The 14,660-nt window shown below is 47.9% G+C and overlaps 1 protein-coding gene across 1 annotated transcript in view; it reads right to left on the bottom strand.

Annotated features, from left to right (window-relative positions):
* Positions 1 to 513: 513 nt before the first annotated feature.
* SMIM9 (small integral membrane protein 9) overlaps positions 514 to 14,660 on the bottom strand; it is a 32,396-nt gene continuing 18,249 nt past the window's right edge. Inside the window, exons 3-5 of the mRNA XM_081848233.1 lie at positions 11,889 to 12,229; positions 3,790 to 3,919; positions 514 to 746 (exon numbers count right to left, since the gene is read on the bottom strand). Coding sequence (XP_081704359.1) covers positions 731 to 746; positions 3,790 to 3,919; positions 11,889 to 12,171 — 429 coding nt within the window. The 5' untranslated portion in view covers positions 12,172 to 12,229 and the 3' untranslated portion in view covers positions 514 to 730. The remainder of the gene's footprint in view (positions 747 to 3,789; positions 3,920 to 11,888; positions 12,230 to 14,660) is intronic.

Here is a 14,660-nt window from a genome sequence, read left to right as displayed (position 1 = left end):
ACAGGTAACGGGAGAGCCACGCAGCTTCCTGTTTGCCAGGTACTCTTGGGGTTTTGGCTGGGCCTCAAATGCCCAGTGGTGGCGCAGTTAGGTAATATTAATTACTAGGCTTATTGTTCTTATGGGAATGTATTTTTAGATGGCAATGTGCATTACTTCCCTTACTTCAAAATGCAGTAGACAGCCATTTGAGATCCTCCTCATCCCCCTAAGTAGGGGCTTGGTTTCTGCCCCAAAGGCCTCTCCTGATAACCATGCAACAATTGCCATAATTAGTATGAATCACAGAATTGTAGAGTTGGAAGGGACCCTGAGGATCATCTAGTCCAACCCCCTGCAATGTGGGAATATGCAGCTATCCCATATGCATGAGGAGATTAACAGGAACAGTCACAACAGCATTCTAAAGTCCCAGTCCTTTTCAAAATATGCATACAAAACATATACCGTATATTGATGACCTGATTTCTTACCCTTTGTGATCAGCCTAACCACAGTTTATGCAAGCATTGCTGCATGTGAAATGACAACATTTATTCAAAAAGAGTAACAACAGTAGTTTGTTTGGTTTCCCACCCCCACCCCCCTCTGAATAATCAGATCAGGTAATGTGACCATCCAGGATTTTGCTGAGATTAGTGATGGGGCTGAGTTTTCAAACCTGGTGAAGGATCACAAAGATATTCAAATGGATGGCTGAAATATGCTGATCGCCTCCGGCAGCACCTCCTTAATCCATAAGGACTCTGGAAAACACACACAAAAGGCCACACTGATGAAAAATGCATTTGTGTATGCGTAAATGGACTATAAAAAGAATAGAAACTGATTGCCTAAGAAAAAGCAGGAACCCCCAGAATTGTGGAAATACACAGAAGAGTGAAGGCAGTTTTCTTTATTTTACCAACTCCTTCCAAACCACACAGTCAGTGCCGGATTTATGTATAAGTTAAACAAGCTATAGCTTAGGGCCCCACTCTCTTGGGGCACCCCCAAAAAATGAAAGGAAAAAAACACCTGGATGTACATTTCCAAAATATAAGATAAGTTCAGCAAATACTTTGATAAAATACATATTTTGTTATGTGCAATTGGCTATAGATACCTATTAGGTCCATAAATTACCGTATTTTTTGCACCATAACACTCACTTTTTTCCTCCTAAAAAGTAAGGGGAAATGTCTGTGAGTGTTATGGAGGGAATGCCTACGGGTGGCATGCCTACGGATTTTCCTCCTCTAAAAACTACATGCGTGTTATGGTCGGGTGCGTGTTAAAGAGCGAAAAATACGGTACCATATACCGTATATACAGAGGTACATTGGGTTAAGAACTTAATTCATTCTAGAGGTCCGTCTTTAACCTGAAACTGTTCTCAACCTGAGGTACCACTTTAGCTAATGGGGCCTCCCACCCCCCCGCCGCACAATTTCTGTTCTCATCCTGAAGCAAAGTTCTTAATCCAAGGTACTATTTCTCAGTTAGCGGAGTCTGTAACCTGAAGCGTCTGTAACCTGAAGCATCTGTAACCCAAGGTATCACTGTATTCAACACAAAAAAAACAGTGACAATTTGTTGACAAAGGACAGCTGGACATATAAAGGGCCCCATTACCTTCAGTAGCTTAGGGCCTCATGAAACCTAAATCTGGCCCTGCACACAGTACTGAAAACTGGCAGAACTTAGAATGCAGCTGTCCCCCATCTTATACTGGTGCTGCTCGTTTTTTCCTGCTTAAATGCAGAACCTTGCATTTCTCCACACTGAAATTCATTTTGTTAGTTGGGGCCTGGTTCTTCAATCTGTCAAGGTCATATTGAACCCTAATTATTTCTCCTGCAGTATTTCCTACCCCTCCCGGTTTTGTGTCATCTGCAAATTGAATGAGCAGTACCCCCTCAATTCCTTCACTTAAGCCGTTTATAAAGACGTTGAACAACTATGGGCCCAGGACAGAACCCTGTGGCACCCCACTTGTCACTTTTCCCCAGGATGACGAGGAGCAATTAGCGAGCACTCTTTAGGCTCTGTCGGTCAACCAGGTACAAATCCACCTTATAATTACCTCGTTTAACCTGCATTTTACCAGCTTCCTCGCAAGAATACAATATCATGGGGGACTTTGTCAGAAGCCTTACTGAAATCAAAATTCACTGTGTTCACAGCATCCCCCAGCGTTATTCAGCTAAAAGCAAAATAAGACCCCCTCCCTTGTACTCTGAGAAAACAAAAGCCTTTTGCTGTTTTGAATTTCTTTTTTTTTAATGTTTCACATACTCTATGTATCCAATTTAATACCCTGAAGTGGTTAACAGTAAAAATAAAGAAAAATTTTAAAAAATTGTGTGTGTGTTCAAGTTTCAAATCCAATAGAATTACAACCCTATTCCCAGTGCTTTTTCTCTAGAAAAATAGGTGTCGGTACTCACCGTGAAGTTGTTACAGTACATGCCACACTTTTCTCCAACATACCCCTGAGTACCCCCTGAGGGAGAGAAAAGCACTGCCTATTCCTGAAACTAGTTACAGATGGTTAGCCGTGTTGGTCTGCCATAGTCAAAACAAAATAAAAAAATTCCTTCCAGTAGCACCTTAAAGACCAACTAAGTTAGTTCTAGGTATGAGCTTTCGTGAGCTTTCAGATTCTGTGTATCTGAAGAAGTGTGCATGCACACGAAAGCTCATACCTAGAACTAACTTAGTTGGTCTTTAAGGTGCCACTGGAAGGAATTTTTTTATTTTGTTTTGACTATTCCTGAAACTAATTTGTTGAAACTAATTTTCATTTCTGAATATTAAATTGGGACCTGCTGGTGAAGGCAGGATAATAAACGTAAGGATCATGACAACAGGAACAACAATCTGCACTTAGAGGGCTCATTGAAAAAATAAAGTCTTCACAAGGTACCAAAAATATAATAGAAATGGGGCCCAACTCCAATGGACTAGGGAAAAGTTCTAAAGGGTAGGGGACACCACATTACAGTAAAAGCCTAATTTCTACATTGCATGGGCAGATCATTCGATGTGATGATATCTGCAGGAGACCCTCTGAGCATGAGTGCAAGGATAGGTAGAGTACATAAAGGCTGAGAAAATATTTCCTAAGAACACAGGGAGCTTCCTTATACGGAGCCAGACCATATACTGAGCACTGACTGGCAGTGGGTCTCCTGTGTTTTTGCCTCACTACCACCTTAGGGTCTTTTTCAGTTATATTTCAATATTCCCCACCACCATCTGCCTCTGTGAGCCTCCCTGTCTCTGAAGGTGAGGGCTATTTAAAGCTGGTCACCAGAAAGGCAGCATTGACTGGTTGCCTCTGACTACAGACATCTGACAGAATTGCGCAAGAAGACAGTCTAATTGAGGAAGTTCAAGCCAGGGCAACCTTTGGACAAAGTTACTGCAGGTCATTCAGAGGAAAACAAGTTTCATATCTCAGGCCCATCTGCACTTACATTTAAATAAATATTATACCACTTTATACAATCATAGTTTCCTTCCACCCCCGAAAAAAAAAAGAATTATGGGAGCTGTAGTTTATTAAGGATGCTATGAATTGGTCCCTATTCCTTTCATAGAGCTACAATTCGCAGAATTTCCTGGGAAGAGGGATTGGCTTCTAAACCGCTCAGGGAACTGGACTGAACTGGACTCCCAATTCCCACCAGCCCCATCTGATCAGAGAGTAGTAATCCAGCAAGGGCTGGAGGGTCTACAAAGCCCTCATCCCTACCTTAGTTCAGACATTGGGAGGTGGAATAAATCCCTTGCCATGACACTTACGTGGCACAGCAGAGAAGGAACAGGATCCCCAAAGCAGCTGGGAAGGCGTACAGAGCCGATCTTGGAAAAGAGTGGAAGACGTGAGTCCAGACATCATCCAGGTAATCTGACAGCCAGGACCGGCGAACACCTGCGGGGGAGACAGTGAAGGCACAAAAAATAAAACTGACAATGTGAGCAAACACAGGTCTCAGTGGCTGCCTGTGTGACCACTTTTGGTGGCTGGAAGAACTCACCTGAAGAACTCACGCTCCAGAGTTAGCCGGGAAGGAAATTTGATACTGTTTGCATCTCTAGGTGATTCTAGAGCCTTTCTACCTAAATTTTATAGAAATTTATTCATGTATACAGCAGCAGCAAGAATGTTACTTGCCCAAAAATGGAAAGAAGAAGAAGTCCCAGCAAAGAATATGGATACAAAAACTTATGGAATATGGAGAAATGGAGAAACTTACCGGAAGAATAATAAATCAAGATAACAATTTTTTTTATAAAAGAATGGAAATGGTTTATCGAATATTTGCAGATAAATTTAAAACAGATAAAAACACTGGCAGGATTATTGTAATAACCTGCAGCTACATAAGAGTGTATATATATATATATATAAAGAAGATAAGTAAAGTTAAGTTAATTTGGATATGCAGAAGATATTAAAAATAAATTTAAGGAACCACAGAAAGAGGGGGAAGGAAGTCAAGTTTTAAAATGTCGAAATGATTGTAAAATCAGTGAAATGTATATATCTGAAAAGTATATAAAATAAAAAATTTGTAGGTGATTCTATCAAATTTGGTTTTTTTTTTTAAAAAAAACTTATCGTGAATTCTGATACAAAAGCTCTATGAGTGATCTAACATGGTGTTGTTGTTTTGTTTTGTTCTTTTCTTCTTCTTGGTGGTCTGTTTGTTACTTTTTGGTTATGGTATACTGTTTACTGAAAACAATAGATGTTTGTTTGCTTGATTTTTAACAAATTCTTTAACCCAAATTCTTCAGATTTCCTTGCCCTGCTCCACTCTCCATGCCCCATTCCATTCTTTTCCAGAGGTTTCTCAACCCATAGGAGTGGCTTTTGGCCTGGCGCAAAGCAAAATAAGTGCACATTGCACAAGCAGAGTTCCACTAGCTCTTCTCTGGATTCAAACCATTGTTGTTGTGGTTTTTCTCTCTAGAACAGGTAAAAGGAGCATAGTAGCAGAAGTATCATAGCAGCACCAGGGGATGGGTTGTGTATGTTCCTAATTATACATTTCCCCCAGAGAGATGTATTAATTCAGAGGTAGCCGTGGTGCCCTTCACATCTTTGTTGGGAATCCAGTTCCCATCGTCCCAGTCAGTGAGGCCAATTGATGGGGGTTTGGGGAGTTGTAGTCTGACAGCATTTGGAATGCACCACGTTGGCTACGCTTGTATTATTGACTGAAGATAGCTGCTGACTAGGGAAAGACACAAAAACATCACTTGTGATTGCAGAATCCTGGACATCCTCTTGTGCCTGGGGCTTTTATTTATTAGTTCTTGTATTTTTTTAAAAAAACAGTATAAACTGCCCACCATAAAATATATTGTGGCAGTGGACAGAATAAATAAACAAACACAAGAAAACAAAGGTAAAAACACGAAAGATAGTTTAAATCAATTACACTCAGGAAGAATTTTGGCCAACCTAAGCTTGGAACAGCCAAGGGATCAAAGCTCACTGAGTGGTTCCAACTGACAAACTAAAAATAAATTTCATGGTGTGTTTTTTCAGTATGAAAGTCAAAGTCTGGAAGAACTTTGACCCCTTATTAGTATCAGCATCTGAAGGAGGCAAAGGTTTTTTCGCAGAAGCAGTGCCTGAGATCCTTGATCTCATTTGCTGAGCCTTCAGATGTATTTATATAAAGTGTAGGCTTTAATTCTGAGCTCATATTCTTTGCACGTTCTTGACCAATATGGAACCCTAAGACAGAGCCTCTCTTAATAGTTATGCTGTTTAATTGGCTTGCTTTGAGGCACATTTTGTTTTCAGTGCTTTATTTTGTATTTTAATGATGCGCTGCCTTTTCAACTGATTTATAAAATCTAAACTGGAGAAGGACCATAGCTTAGTGGCAAAGTATTTGCTTTGCACGAAGGTTTCAAGTTGGCATGATGAAGGTTTGATCCCCGCACCGCCAGGCAGAGCTGTGAATGTTTCTTGCCTAAAACCCTGGAGAACAACTACCAGTCAGTACAGACCAGTGTTCTTCAAACTTAGGTGCCCGTATATTATTGCATTAGAACTTCCAGTGGTCTTAGCCAGTGGTCAGGTAAGGTGGGAGTTGCACCTGAGGTTGAAGAACAGTGCTACAGTCAGTGAAATTGCAGATAATTGAAACACATTGAAAAGCCTGCAAGCACCCCAGTCTGCCCCCGTTCTGCCCTTTCGGTGATGTTTCCATGACATCTTTATGATGTCTCTGGGTCACTTCTGGGTTCAGTGTGATGCATGTGATCACTCACATATAGGATGCGGGTAAACTTTAGGCTGCTTCTATACAAAATACTGAGCTAGATGGGCCAATGGGTCTGACTCAGTATAAAAGGTAAAGGTAAAGGACCCCTGGATGGTTAAATCCAGTCAAAGGCGACTATGGAGTTGCGGTGCTCATCTTGCTTTCAGGCCAAGGGAGCCAGCGTTTGTCCGCAGACAGCTTTCCAGGTCATGTGGCCAGCATGACTAAACCACTTCTGGTGCAACAGAACACCATGACGGAAGCCAGAGCGCATGGAAATGCCATCTACTTTCCCACCACAGAGGTACCTATTTATCTACTTGCACTGGCATGCTTTCAAACTGCTAGGTTGGCAGGAGCTGGGACTGTTAAGTTGTGGGTTGACATAGCAGACGACACAGCGATTTCTCCAAGTAGCTCTTTATTTCGTAAGCTGGAATAGAACTGACTGCAAACAGCTCAGCCGGCCTGCTTTTATAGGCAGCCGGCTGTCAACATTGTAACAACAACAGCCCAGAGTTCCCGCCTAAAATAACTGACGCGGACCTGAGGGAAAACTATCTACAGACCTGAGTGAAAACTATATACAGTATCCCCCTGCTGGCCCAGGGTGAAACTTCACTACATAACACCCCTCCCCACCGAGACAAGGCGTTAGTTACAATCGTAATGGTTTCCTTATATACAGCACTACGCGTAATGGTTCAATTAGGCACAAAAGCATATTGGTTACATTTCCCATACTTAGACCAACAGTGATACATGTCCAACAACATAGTCCTTTAAATAAGTTGGGCGCTTGGGAACTCTGCCAGACCGCCGGGGACTGGTAGCCAAGTCCGGAGGGCCACACAGTTCTTGCTGAGGCTGTGGTGCGACCCTAGGTGGCGTTGGAACCAACTCCCCTGGATCCGCTGCTGTGGGTGGAGCCTCCGCAAGTGGAGTGGTCTGAGTCTGTGGTAAGTCTGGCAGACCCTCTGAAGCGGCTTGGTTCGGCTCCACGCTGGCAGTTTGCGAGGGAGGTGTAGGTGGGGCCTCGCCATCTGTACGTGTCTCTTCTGGAGCCGCAAGCGCAGTTGGGGGCACCTCGGTAGTGTCCAAGTCCCCAACCCTGTGCCTAAGCTGGTCTATGTGCCGTCGCCACAAGCGTCCGTCTTCAAGTGCCACCTGGTACGAGCGAGGTCCAGTGACTCCCACTACTGTGGCTGGCACCCAAGGAATGTCCCCCACATAGTTCCGGGCAAAGACCTGGTTTCCTGGGACAAATGACCGTGGCGCGTTGGCACAGCCTGGGGGTTCAGCCACGGCAAAGTCCGGGTGTAGCCGGTCGAGCGGTGACCTGAGGCGGCGGCCCATAAGCAGTTCAGCAGGACTCCTCCCTGTGGCCGCATGAGGGGTGATGTGTTGCACGAACAAGTATTCGGCGACCCGCTCATGCAAGTCTCCCCGGTCCAGGCGCGCCAGTGCCTCTTTTGCCGAGCGCACCATTCTTTCTGCTTGCCCGTTGCTGGATGGATGAAAGGGTGCCGTTAGGGCATGGCGGATGCCCAGTCCCAAAAGATACCGCTCAAACGTGCCTGACGTGAACTGTGGTCCGTTGTCAGAGACAAGGACATCAGGACACCCATGCGTTGCAAACAGGCCTCGCAGCACCCGGATGACAGCTTCGGTAGTGGTGGAGGGCATCAGGGCGACCTCCAGCCATTTGGAATAGGCGTCCACCACTACCATAAAGGTCCGGCCGTGAAAGGGGCCAGCCAGATCAATGTGCACCCTCGACCAGGGTGTCTTTGGCGTCTCCCAGGTGTGTCCCTTAGCTGCCGGTGGTGCAGGCCTCGACTCTTGGCACGCTTGACAGGCGGACACCCAGGCAGTGATGGCATCGTCCATATTAGGCCACCAAACGTAACACCGAGCCAACGCCTTCATTTTGACAATTCCCGGGTGGCCAACGTGCAGAGCCTCCAGGACGCGCTGACGGAGTCCCTGGGGAATCACGACGCGGTCTCCCCACAGCAGACAGCCGCGATGAGCTGAGAGTTCATGTTGTCTGGTTGCGAAGGGCTGGAACTCTGATGCAAAAGGCCCTTGTGGCCACCCCCTCCACACCCAGTTGAGCACCCGGCTGATGGTGCGATCCTGGGCAGACGCGGAGGCCACAGTGGCAGCTGATACAGGCGCTGCCGGAAGATCCTCAATCAGAAGGAGCGATGAAGCTGGAGCCGGGTCTTCCACAAATGCTGGAAGAGGGCAACGGCTGAGGGCGTCGGCATGGCCCATCGATTTCCCCGGGCGATGGATGAGCCGGTAGTGGTAGGCAGCCAGGAAAACAGTCCATCGCAGCATGCGTGGCGAGAGGACCGGTGGAGTTGGACGATCACCGGCGAGGAGGCCCAGGAGTGGCTTGTGGTCAGTGATGAGGTCAAAAGTCCTGCCATAGAGGTATTCATGGAACCTCTTCACTCCAGCCACAAGTGCCAATGCCTCCTTGTCGAGCTGGCTGTAATTCCGTTCCGTCAGAGATAGTGTCCTGGAAAAGTAGGCGAGTGGTGCTTCTCTTCCATCTGGAAAACGGTGACTAAGGACAGCACCGATGCCAAAAGGTGAGGCGTCGCAGGCAAGGACCAGCGGCCTGGATTCACTGTACTGTACCAGCACACTGTCTGATGAAAGGAGAGCCTTAACCGCGTTGAAGGCCGCCGTCTCCCGATGACCCCAGGCCCAAGGCGTCTTTGTACTAAGGAGTCGGTGAAGAGGCTCAGCCACTGTGGCTTTGTGGGGCAGGAACATGTTATAAAAGTTCAGCAGCCCCAGGAATGCCTGCAACTCCGTCTTGTTCTTTGGGGTAGGGGCCTGCTGGATAGCGCGGATCTTGGATGTGGTCGGGTGAAGGCCGGAGGCATCAATAAGATAGCCCAGGAACTCTACCTGTGGAACGGCGATCTGGCACTTCTCCCTCTTTACCTTGAGCCCGGCCTCTTGGAACCTGGTCAGCACGGCACGGAGGTGCTCGAACAGCTGCTGGTGTGAGTCTGCAGACACCAAGACGTCATCAAAATATGGTACCACGCCCGGAAGCCCTTGCAGGAGACGCTCCATAAGGCTTTGGAAAATGCCAGGAGCCACACTCACCCCGAACTGCAACCGGCGGCAACGGAATGCCCCCCGGTGGGTGACGATCGTCTGGGCTTCAGCAGTGGCATCATCGACTGGCAGTTGTTGATAGGCTTGGGCAAGGTCCAGCTTAGCGAAGACCTTACCCTCACCCAGGGAATGCAGCAGGTGTTGGACAACAGGAACCGGATAAGCGTGCTGCTGAAGTGCCTTGTTGATCGTGCACTTGTAGTCAGCGCAGATTCTCACCGACCCATCTGGCTTGACAGGCGTGACGATGGGGGTTTCCCACTTGGCGTGGTCAACCGGCTCCAAAACTCCTTGGGCGATCAGTTTGTCCAGTTGTTCGTCCACCTTAGCCTTGAGAGCAAAGGGAACCCGGCGTGGCTTTAGCTTGATGGGGGCGACTTGTGGATCAAGGCTAAAGGAGATGGGCGTACCTGTATATTGCCCCAAGGTGCCGTCAAAAACCTCGGCAAAGTCTTTGACCAGACCCTCAGTCTCTGCGTTAGAGATGCAGTTGATGCCAGTGACTTCCAGGCCGAGGGCATCAAACCAGTCTAGCCCTAGGAGGCTTGGCCGCTGACCTTCGACCACCACCATCCGGAGCAGGCCCGAAAAATCCTTGAAGGCAATCCGGAACCGGCCAACGCCTACCACGGGAATGTCGTTTCCCTGGTAGTCTCTCAGGTGTACGCGGTGAGAGTCGAGTTGCCTTTTGGACACTCTGGGTACCAGTCTTTTGATGGTGCTCCACGACACGATGGACAGGGCAGACCCGGTGTCGATCTCCATGTCACATGGAGCTCCTTCAATGAGCACCGTGACGTTCAGCTTGCGTCGCGTAGGCGAGTCAGTTTGGCCAATCGTGGTTCCAGACGGGCAGCGGCAGTTGGTGAGAGCGAAACAACTTTCCTTGGCAGACTGGAGTGAAGGCTTGGACTTGCGAGTCGATGAAGGGGGGGTGTCAGACGGAGCCGATCGGCAGACCTTAGCGATGTGGCCCCTTCTGGAACACTTCCTACAGATGGCGTCTCTGAATCGACACTTGGCACGGGAATGGTTGCCTCCGCAGCCGGCACATTCCGGTTGGCCCTTGGACTTCTGTTGGAACTTCCTGTGCTCCCGCTTTGTCTGGTGCACGTCATCGCCTTCACTGGAGGATGCCTCATCACTGCTGGCCTCTTCATGATGCACCGGAACTGGCTCCCTAGCAAGACGCGGGCTGCTGCACTTGCGGATCTCCTGGGCGGAGCGTTCAGCAGCTTCTGAGGCCACAGCCTCCTCAATGGCTTTCTGCAGCGTGAGGTCTGGCTTGGCGAGGAGACGCCGTTGCAGATGGATGTCCCGGACCCCGCAGACGATTCGATCCATCAGGGCATCGTCTAAGTCTCGGAACTCACAGTGCATTGCAGCCTGTCGCAGGGCGGTGGTGTAGTTGTTGATTGACTCCCCCTCTGCCTGGTTCCGGTGGTAGAACGCATGGCGGGCAGCAATCTTGGACGGCTTTGGTGCGTAGTGGTTGCGGAGCTTCTCTTGGATCGTGTCCCATGGTGTTGCCTGGACTGCTTCGGGCGCAACCAATGCTCGGGCCGTCTCAAACACCTCAGGCCCACAGAGGCTGAGGAATAGGCCCCGCTTACGATCCTTTGATACTGCTGTCAGCTCGTTGGCTTGGAGGTAGCAGTCGAACCGAGCGAGGTAGGAATCCCATGATTCAGAGGCTGGCGCAAACGGCGGTAGAGGCACAAGTGAAGCCATGATTCCGATGCCGGCGTGAAGGGCGATGGATGGAACACAGTGCTCTAGCCAGAACAGTCAGCTCTGAATTGGTTCTGTCCAGTGATTTCGCTCAGTGATTTCGCTCTGTGATTCAGCTCAGTGATTCAGCTCAGTTCAGAGGCTGGCCGCATCTGGCTGTGCTCTGATGTCCATCCATCCCACCTTCGTCGCCAGTGTTAAGTTGTGGGTTGACATAGCAGACGACACAGCGATTTCTCCAAGTAGCTCTTTATTTCGTAAGCTGGAATAGAACTGACTGCAAACAGCTCAGCCGGCCTGCTTTTATAGGCAGCCGGCTGTCAACATTGTAACAACAACAGCCCAGAGTTCCCGCCTAAAATAACTGACGCGGACCTGAGGGAAAACTATCTACAGACCTGAGTGAAAACTATATACAGTATCCCCCTGCTGGCCCAGGGTGAAACTTCACTACATAACAGGGACAGAGCAACGGGAGCTCACCCCCTCGCGCAGATTCGAACTGCCGATCTTCTGATCGGCGAGTCCAAGAGGTTCAGTGGTTTAGACTATAGCACCACCCACATCCCATCAGTATAAAGCCTACGATCCTGTGGTTTTATACCTGTAAACCACTTGGAAGTCATTTGGGCATGAAAGCAGCATCTAAATTAATAAACAATGAAAAAATAATAAGACAACTATGTAATTTCCTCACTAATGATTATGTGGCTGTTCTTCAAATGAAATTAAAAAACTTACGGTGAATTTCAAGGCCCAGATCCATTTTCTTTGTGTTCGCCTGCAGAGACGGAGGAGGCCTCCTGATTTGTCTTGAAACGGTGCGCCTTCTAAACCCATTGAGAGTGGCAAATGCACGGGAAATCCTTGCAGGGGAGGAGATGCCCTGGATGCAGGAGGTACAAACTGCCAGGCACAGCATGTGGGCATGCACTATTTTGTGCCGTGTCAAATCCATGGCTTTCGCAGGCTGCAGGGATTCTGTCAAGCCTAGTGATTTCTCTGGACTGTTCACACAAAACATAAACAAAACATACAGCCGTCTTGGCTGAGCAAACCCCCGTCTTTGAGGGCAGAAGAATCTAAAAAACACAAGCGAATGGGGGGTAGGAGATGAGGGAAAGGACAAATGATAAGATGCAGCAACTGCAACATGGTAGACATAATCAGATTCTCTTCTGCTCTTCTAGAGGGTAGGACTCCAATCAACAGATTCAAGTTACAAGAAAGGAGGCTCCTACTAAACATTAGGTAGACAGACCCTCCAACTGTCCCTGATTTATAGAAGCCGTCCCAGTTTCTGACTGGATCCTGGAAAATCCCGCTTTTCCTTAGGATGTCCCTATTTTCACTGTAGAAATTTTGGAGGGTATGGATTTATTTGACTCCCGAGCTGTCTGAAGGCAATCCTGTAAAGGGAAGTTTTGTTAAAAAATGGGCAGCTTCCAGCACATATAAAAACATAGTAAAACACCAAACCTTAAAAAGCTTCCCTATACAGAGCTGGATTCAGATGTCTCCTAAAGGTCTGCCTCCTGAGGGCCTGAAGGGCCCTGCCCCTTGCCTCTTTCCACCTGGCTTAGGGTAGGGCTTGACAGGCTTCACAAGGACTGCGGCTGCTGCTTAGCAAAGAGGGCTCCTCTTTTAAATCGTTTTTAATTTTTATCTGTGTTGTTTTAAATGAGACCATCTTGGCTGTGAGCCCTGGAAGACCTGCACCCTCCTTGCTGGCCTTTTCCCATCTGGCCTGGGAGAGTGGAGTGCTGACTGACTCCAGCTACAAAAGCTGAGGCTGTTGAACAGATTCTTGGGCTGGAGTATTATTTATGGGGGGTTGAGCGAGTCATTACTGTTATTGATATTATTGTTGTATCTTTAGTTTTAGATCTTATGATTTACGTGGAAATTGTTTCCATTTGGTTGTGTACTTTTTGATGTGTTTTATTTATTGTTTATGACTTCTGTTATGTTTGTAATTATGTAAATTTTGTCATGTTGTAAGCTGCCTTGAGCATAGTTTCAGCTATGGAAAGGCAGCATACAAATAATAATAATAAAAATGATGATGATAATTACTCATCTCCTTGACATCTGATGTAAAGGCATTCCACATGGTGGGTGCCACTACCGAGAAGGCCCTCTGCCTAGTCCCCATGGTTCACTGACCGCATGCCAATGGGCCATGACTAGGATTGCCAGACCTCCAGGTCTGACCTGGAATCTCCAGGCTTGCCTGGCCCCTTCCAAGTGGCAAGTGGCAGGCCTGAATCTCCAGGTGGGTGAGAGTGCCTTTAATAAAATAAAATAAAATTTATTAAGAAGGCTGTGCATGCAGTAAGCTTCAACTCCGCAGGAACCAGCTACAAATTCTAGCACAGATACTGGGGTGGCTCTGCCCTCCCCTCTCCCAATTAACCTCCATCTCTAGGGCCTGTTCCCATGACATCAGCAGGGGGGCATCCCCATGACATCACCAAGGGCAGTCCCTAAGTCTCAGGTTTGGCCCCTGATATATCAGGGTGTAGGACTCTCCTGGCCCGGCAACCCTTGCACTCTGTCATCCAGTTCTAGGTCACCAGCACACTTGCCCATGATGGTTAAAGTATGGTTACCAGATTTCCCCCCCAATAAATCCGGGGACACTTTTTTTTTGAAGCTGCGTAGCAACAAGGAGTCAGTAGTGGGGATGGTGAGGCAAAAGACCCTGGGCCCAAGCACACATGCATATTGTATAAAGGAGTAAAGCCTTTCTTTCGCACCGTGAAACATAAAAGTGAGTTTTTTAAAAAACTGGGCAATAGCACTCTGTGTGCCCGTGACTCCCGAGCCTTCCCCAATCTCCTTCCCCCTTCCCCCTTTGTTTTGACAGATATGGGGAGGCTCGGAAGTCACAGGCGGGCGGCCATTGCCCAGGAGGGGCCAGCCTGGTAGTGCAGTTGGCTCTGGCTGGCTTCAGGAGCTGATTGCTCCCATGGCGCTGAAAAATGGCGGGCGCCATGGCAGTGAGCAGTGAGCAGCTCCTGAAGCCAGCCAGAGCCAACTGCAGTAACAGGCTGGCTCCAGGATGCTGCCGCTGCCATGTTTCCAAGGGACAGATTTTCAAATCCGGGGACTGTCCCCGGGAACGTCTGGCAACCCTAGGTTAAAGCAGCAGGGGGGAGTCATTTCAGATGTATTCCCACCCACACCCCACTTTAATTGTGGATGTAGTTGGAATGTTGAGGGGGTACGGGTGGCAGCATGTCTAATTTCTCTTTGTTTCAGGCTTCAGCAGTAGATAGACAGCACCCAGGCTAGCTCTCTGGCCAGTTTTCTATCAGTTTTGTCAAACCCCTGTTGCCAAGGCCAGACTGGCCTCTGCTAGGACTCTGGCATTTATTTATACCCCGTACATCTGGCTGGGCTTCCCCAGGAACATTCTCTTCTGACATCCGGGCATCTTTGCATGCTGACAGGCCTTTGCAAGCACTTTTTGTGGTTATTTGCAGCGTTTATAATGGTGTTTTATGTTGT

This window comes from Podarcis erhardii (assembly GCF_964252035.2).
Source record: "Podarcis erhardii genome assembly, chromosome: Z".
Lineage (NCBI taxonomy): Eukaryota > Metazoa > Chordata > Lepidosauria > Squamata > Lacertidae > Podarcis > Podarcis erhardii.
This window is presented reverse-complemented; position numbering and strand designations above follow the sequence as displayed.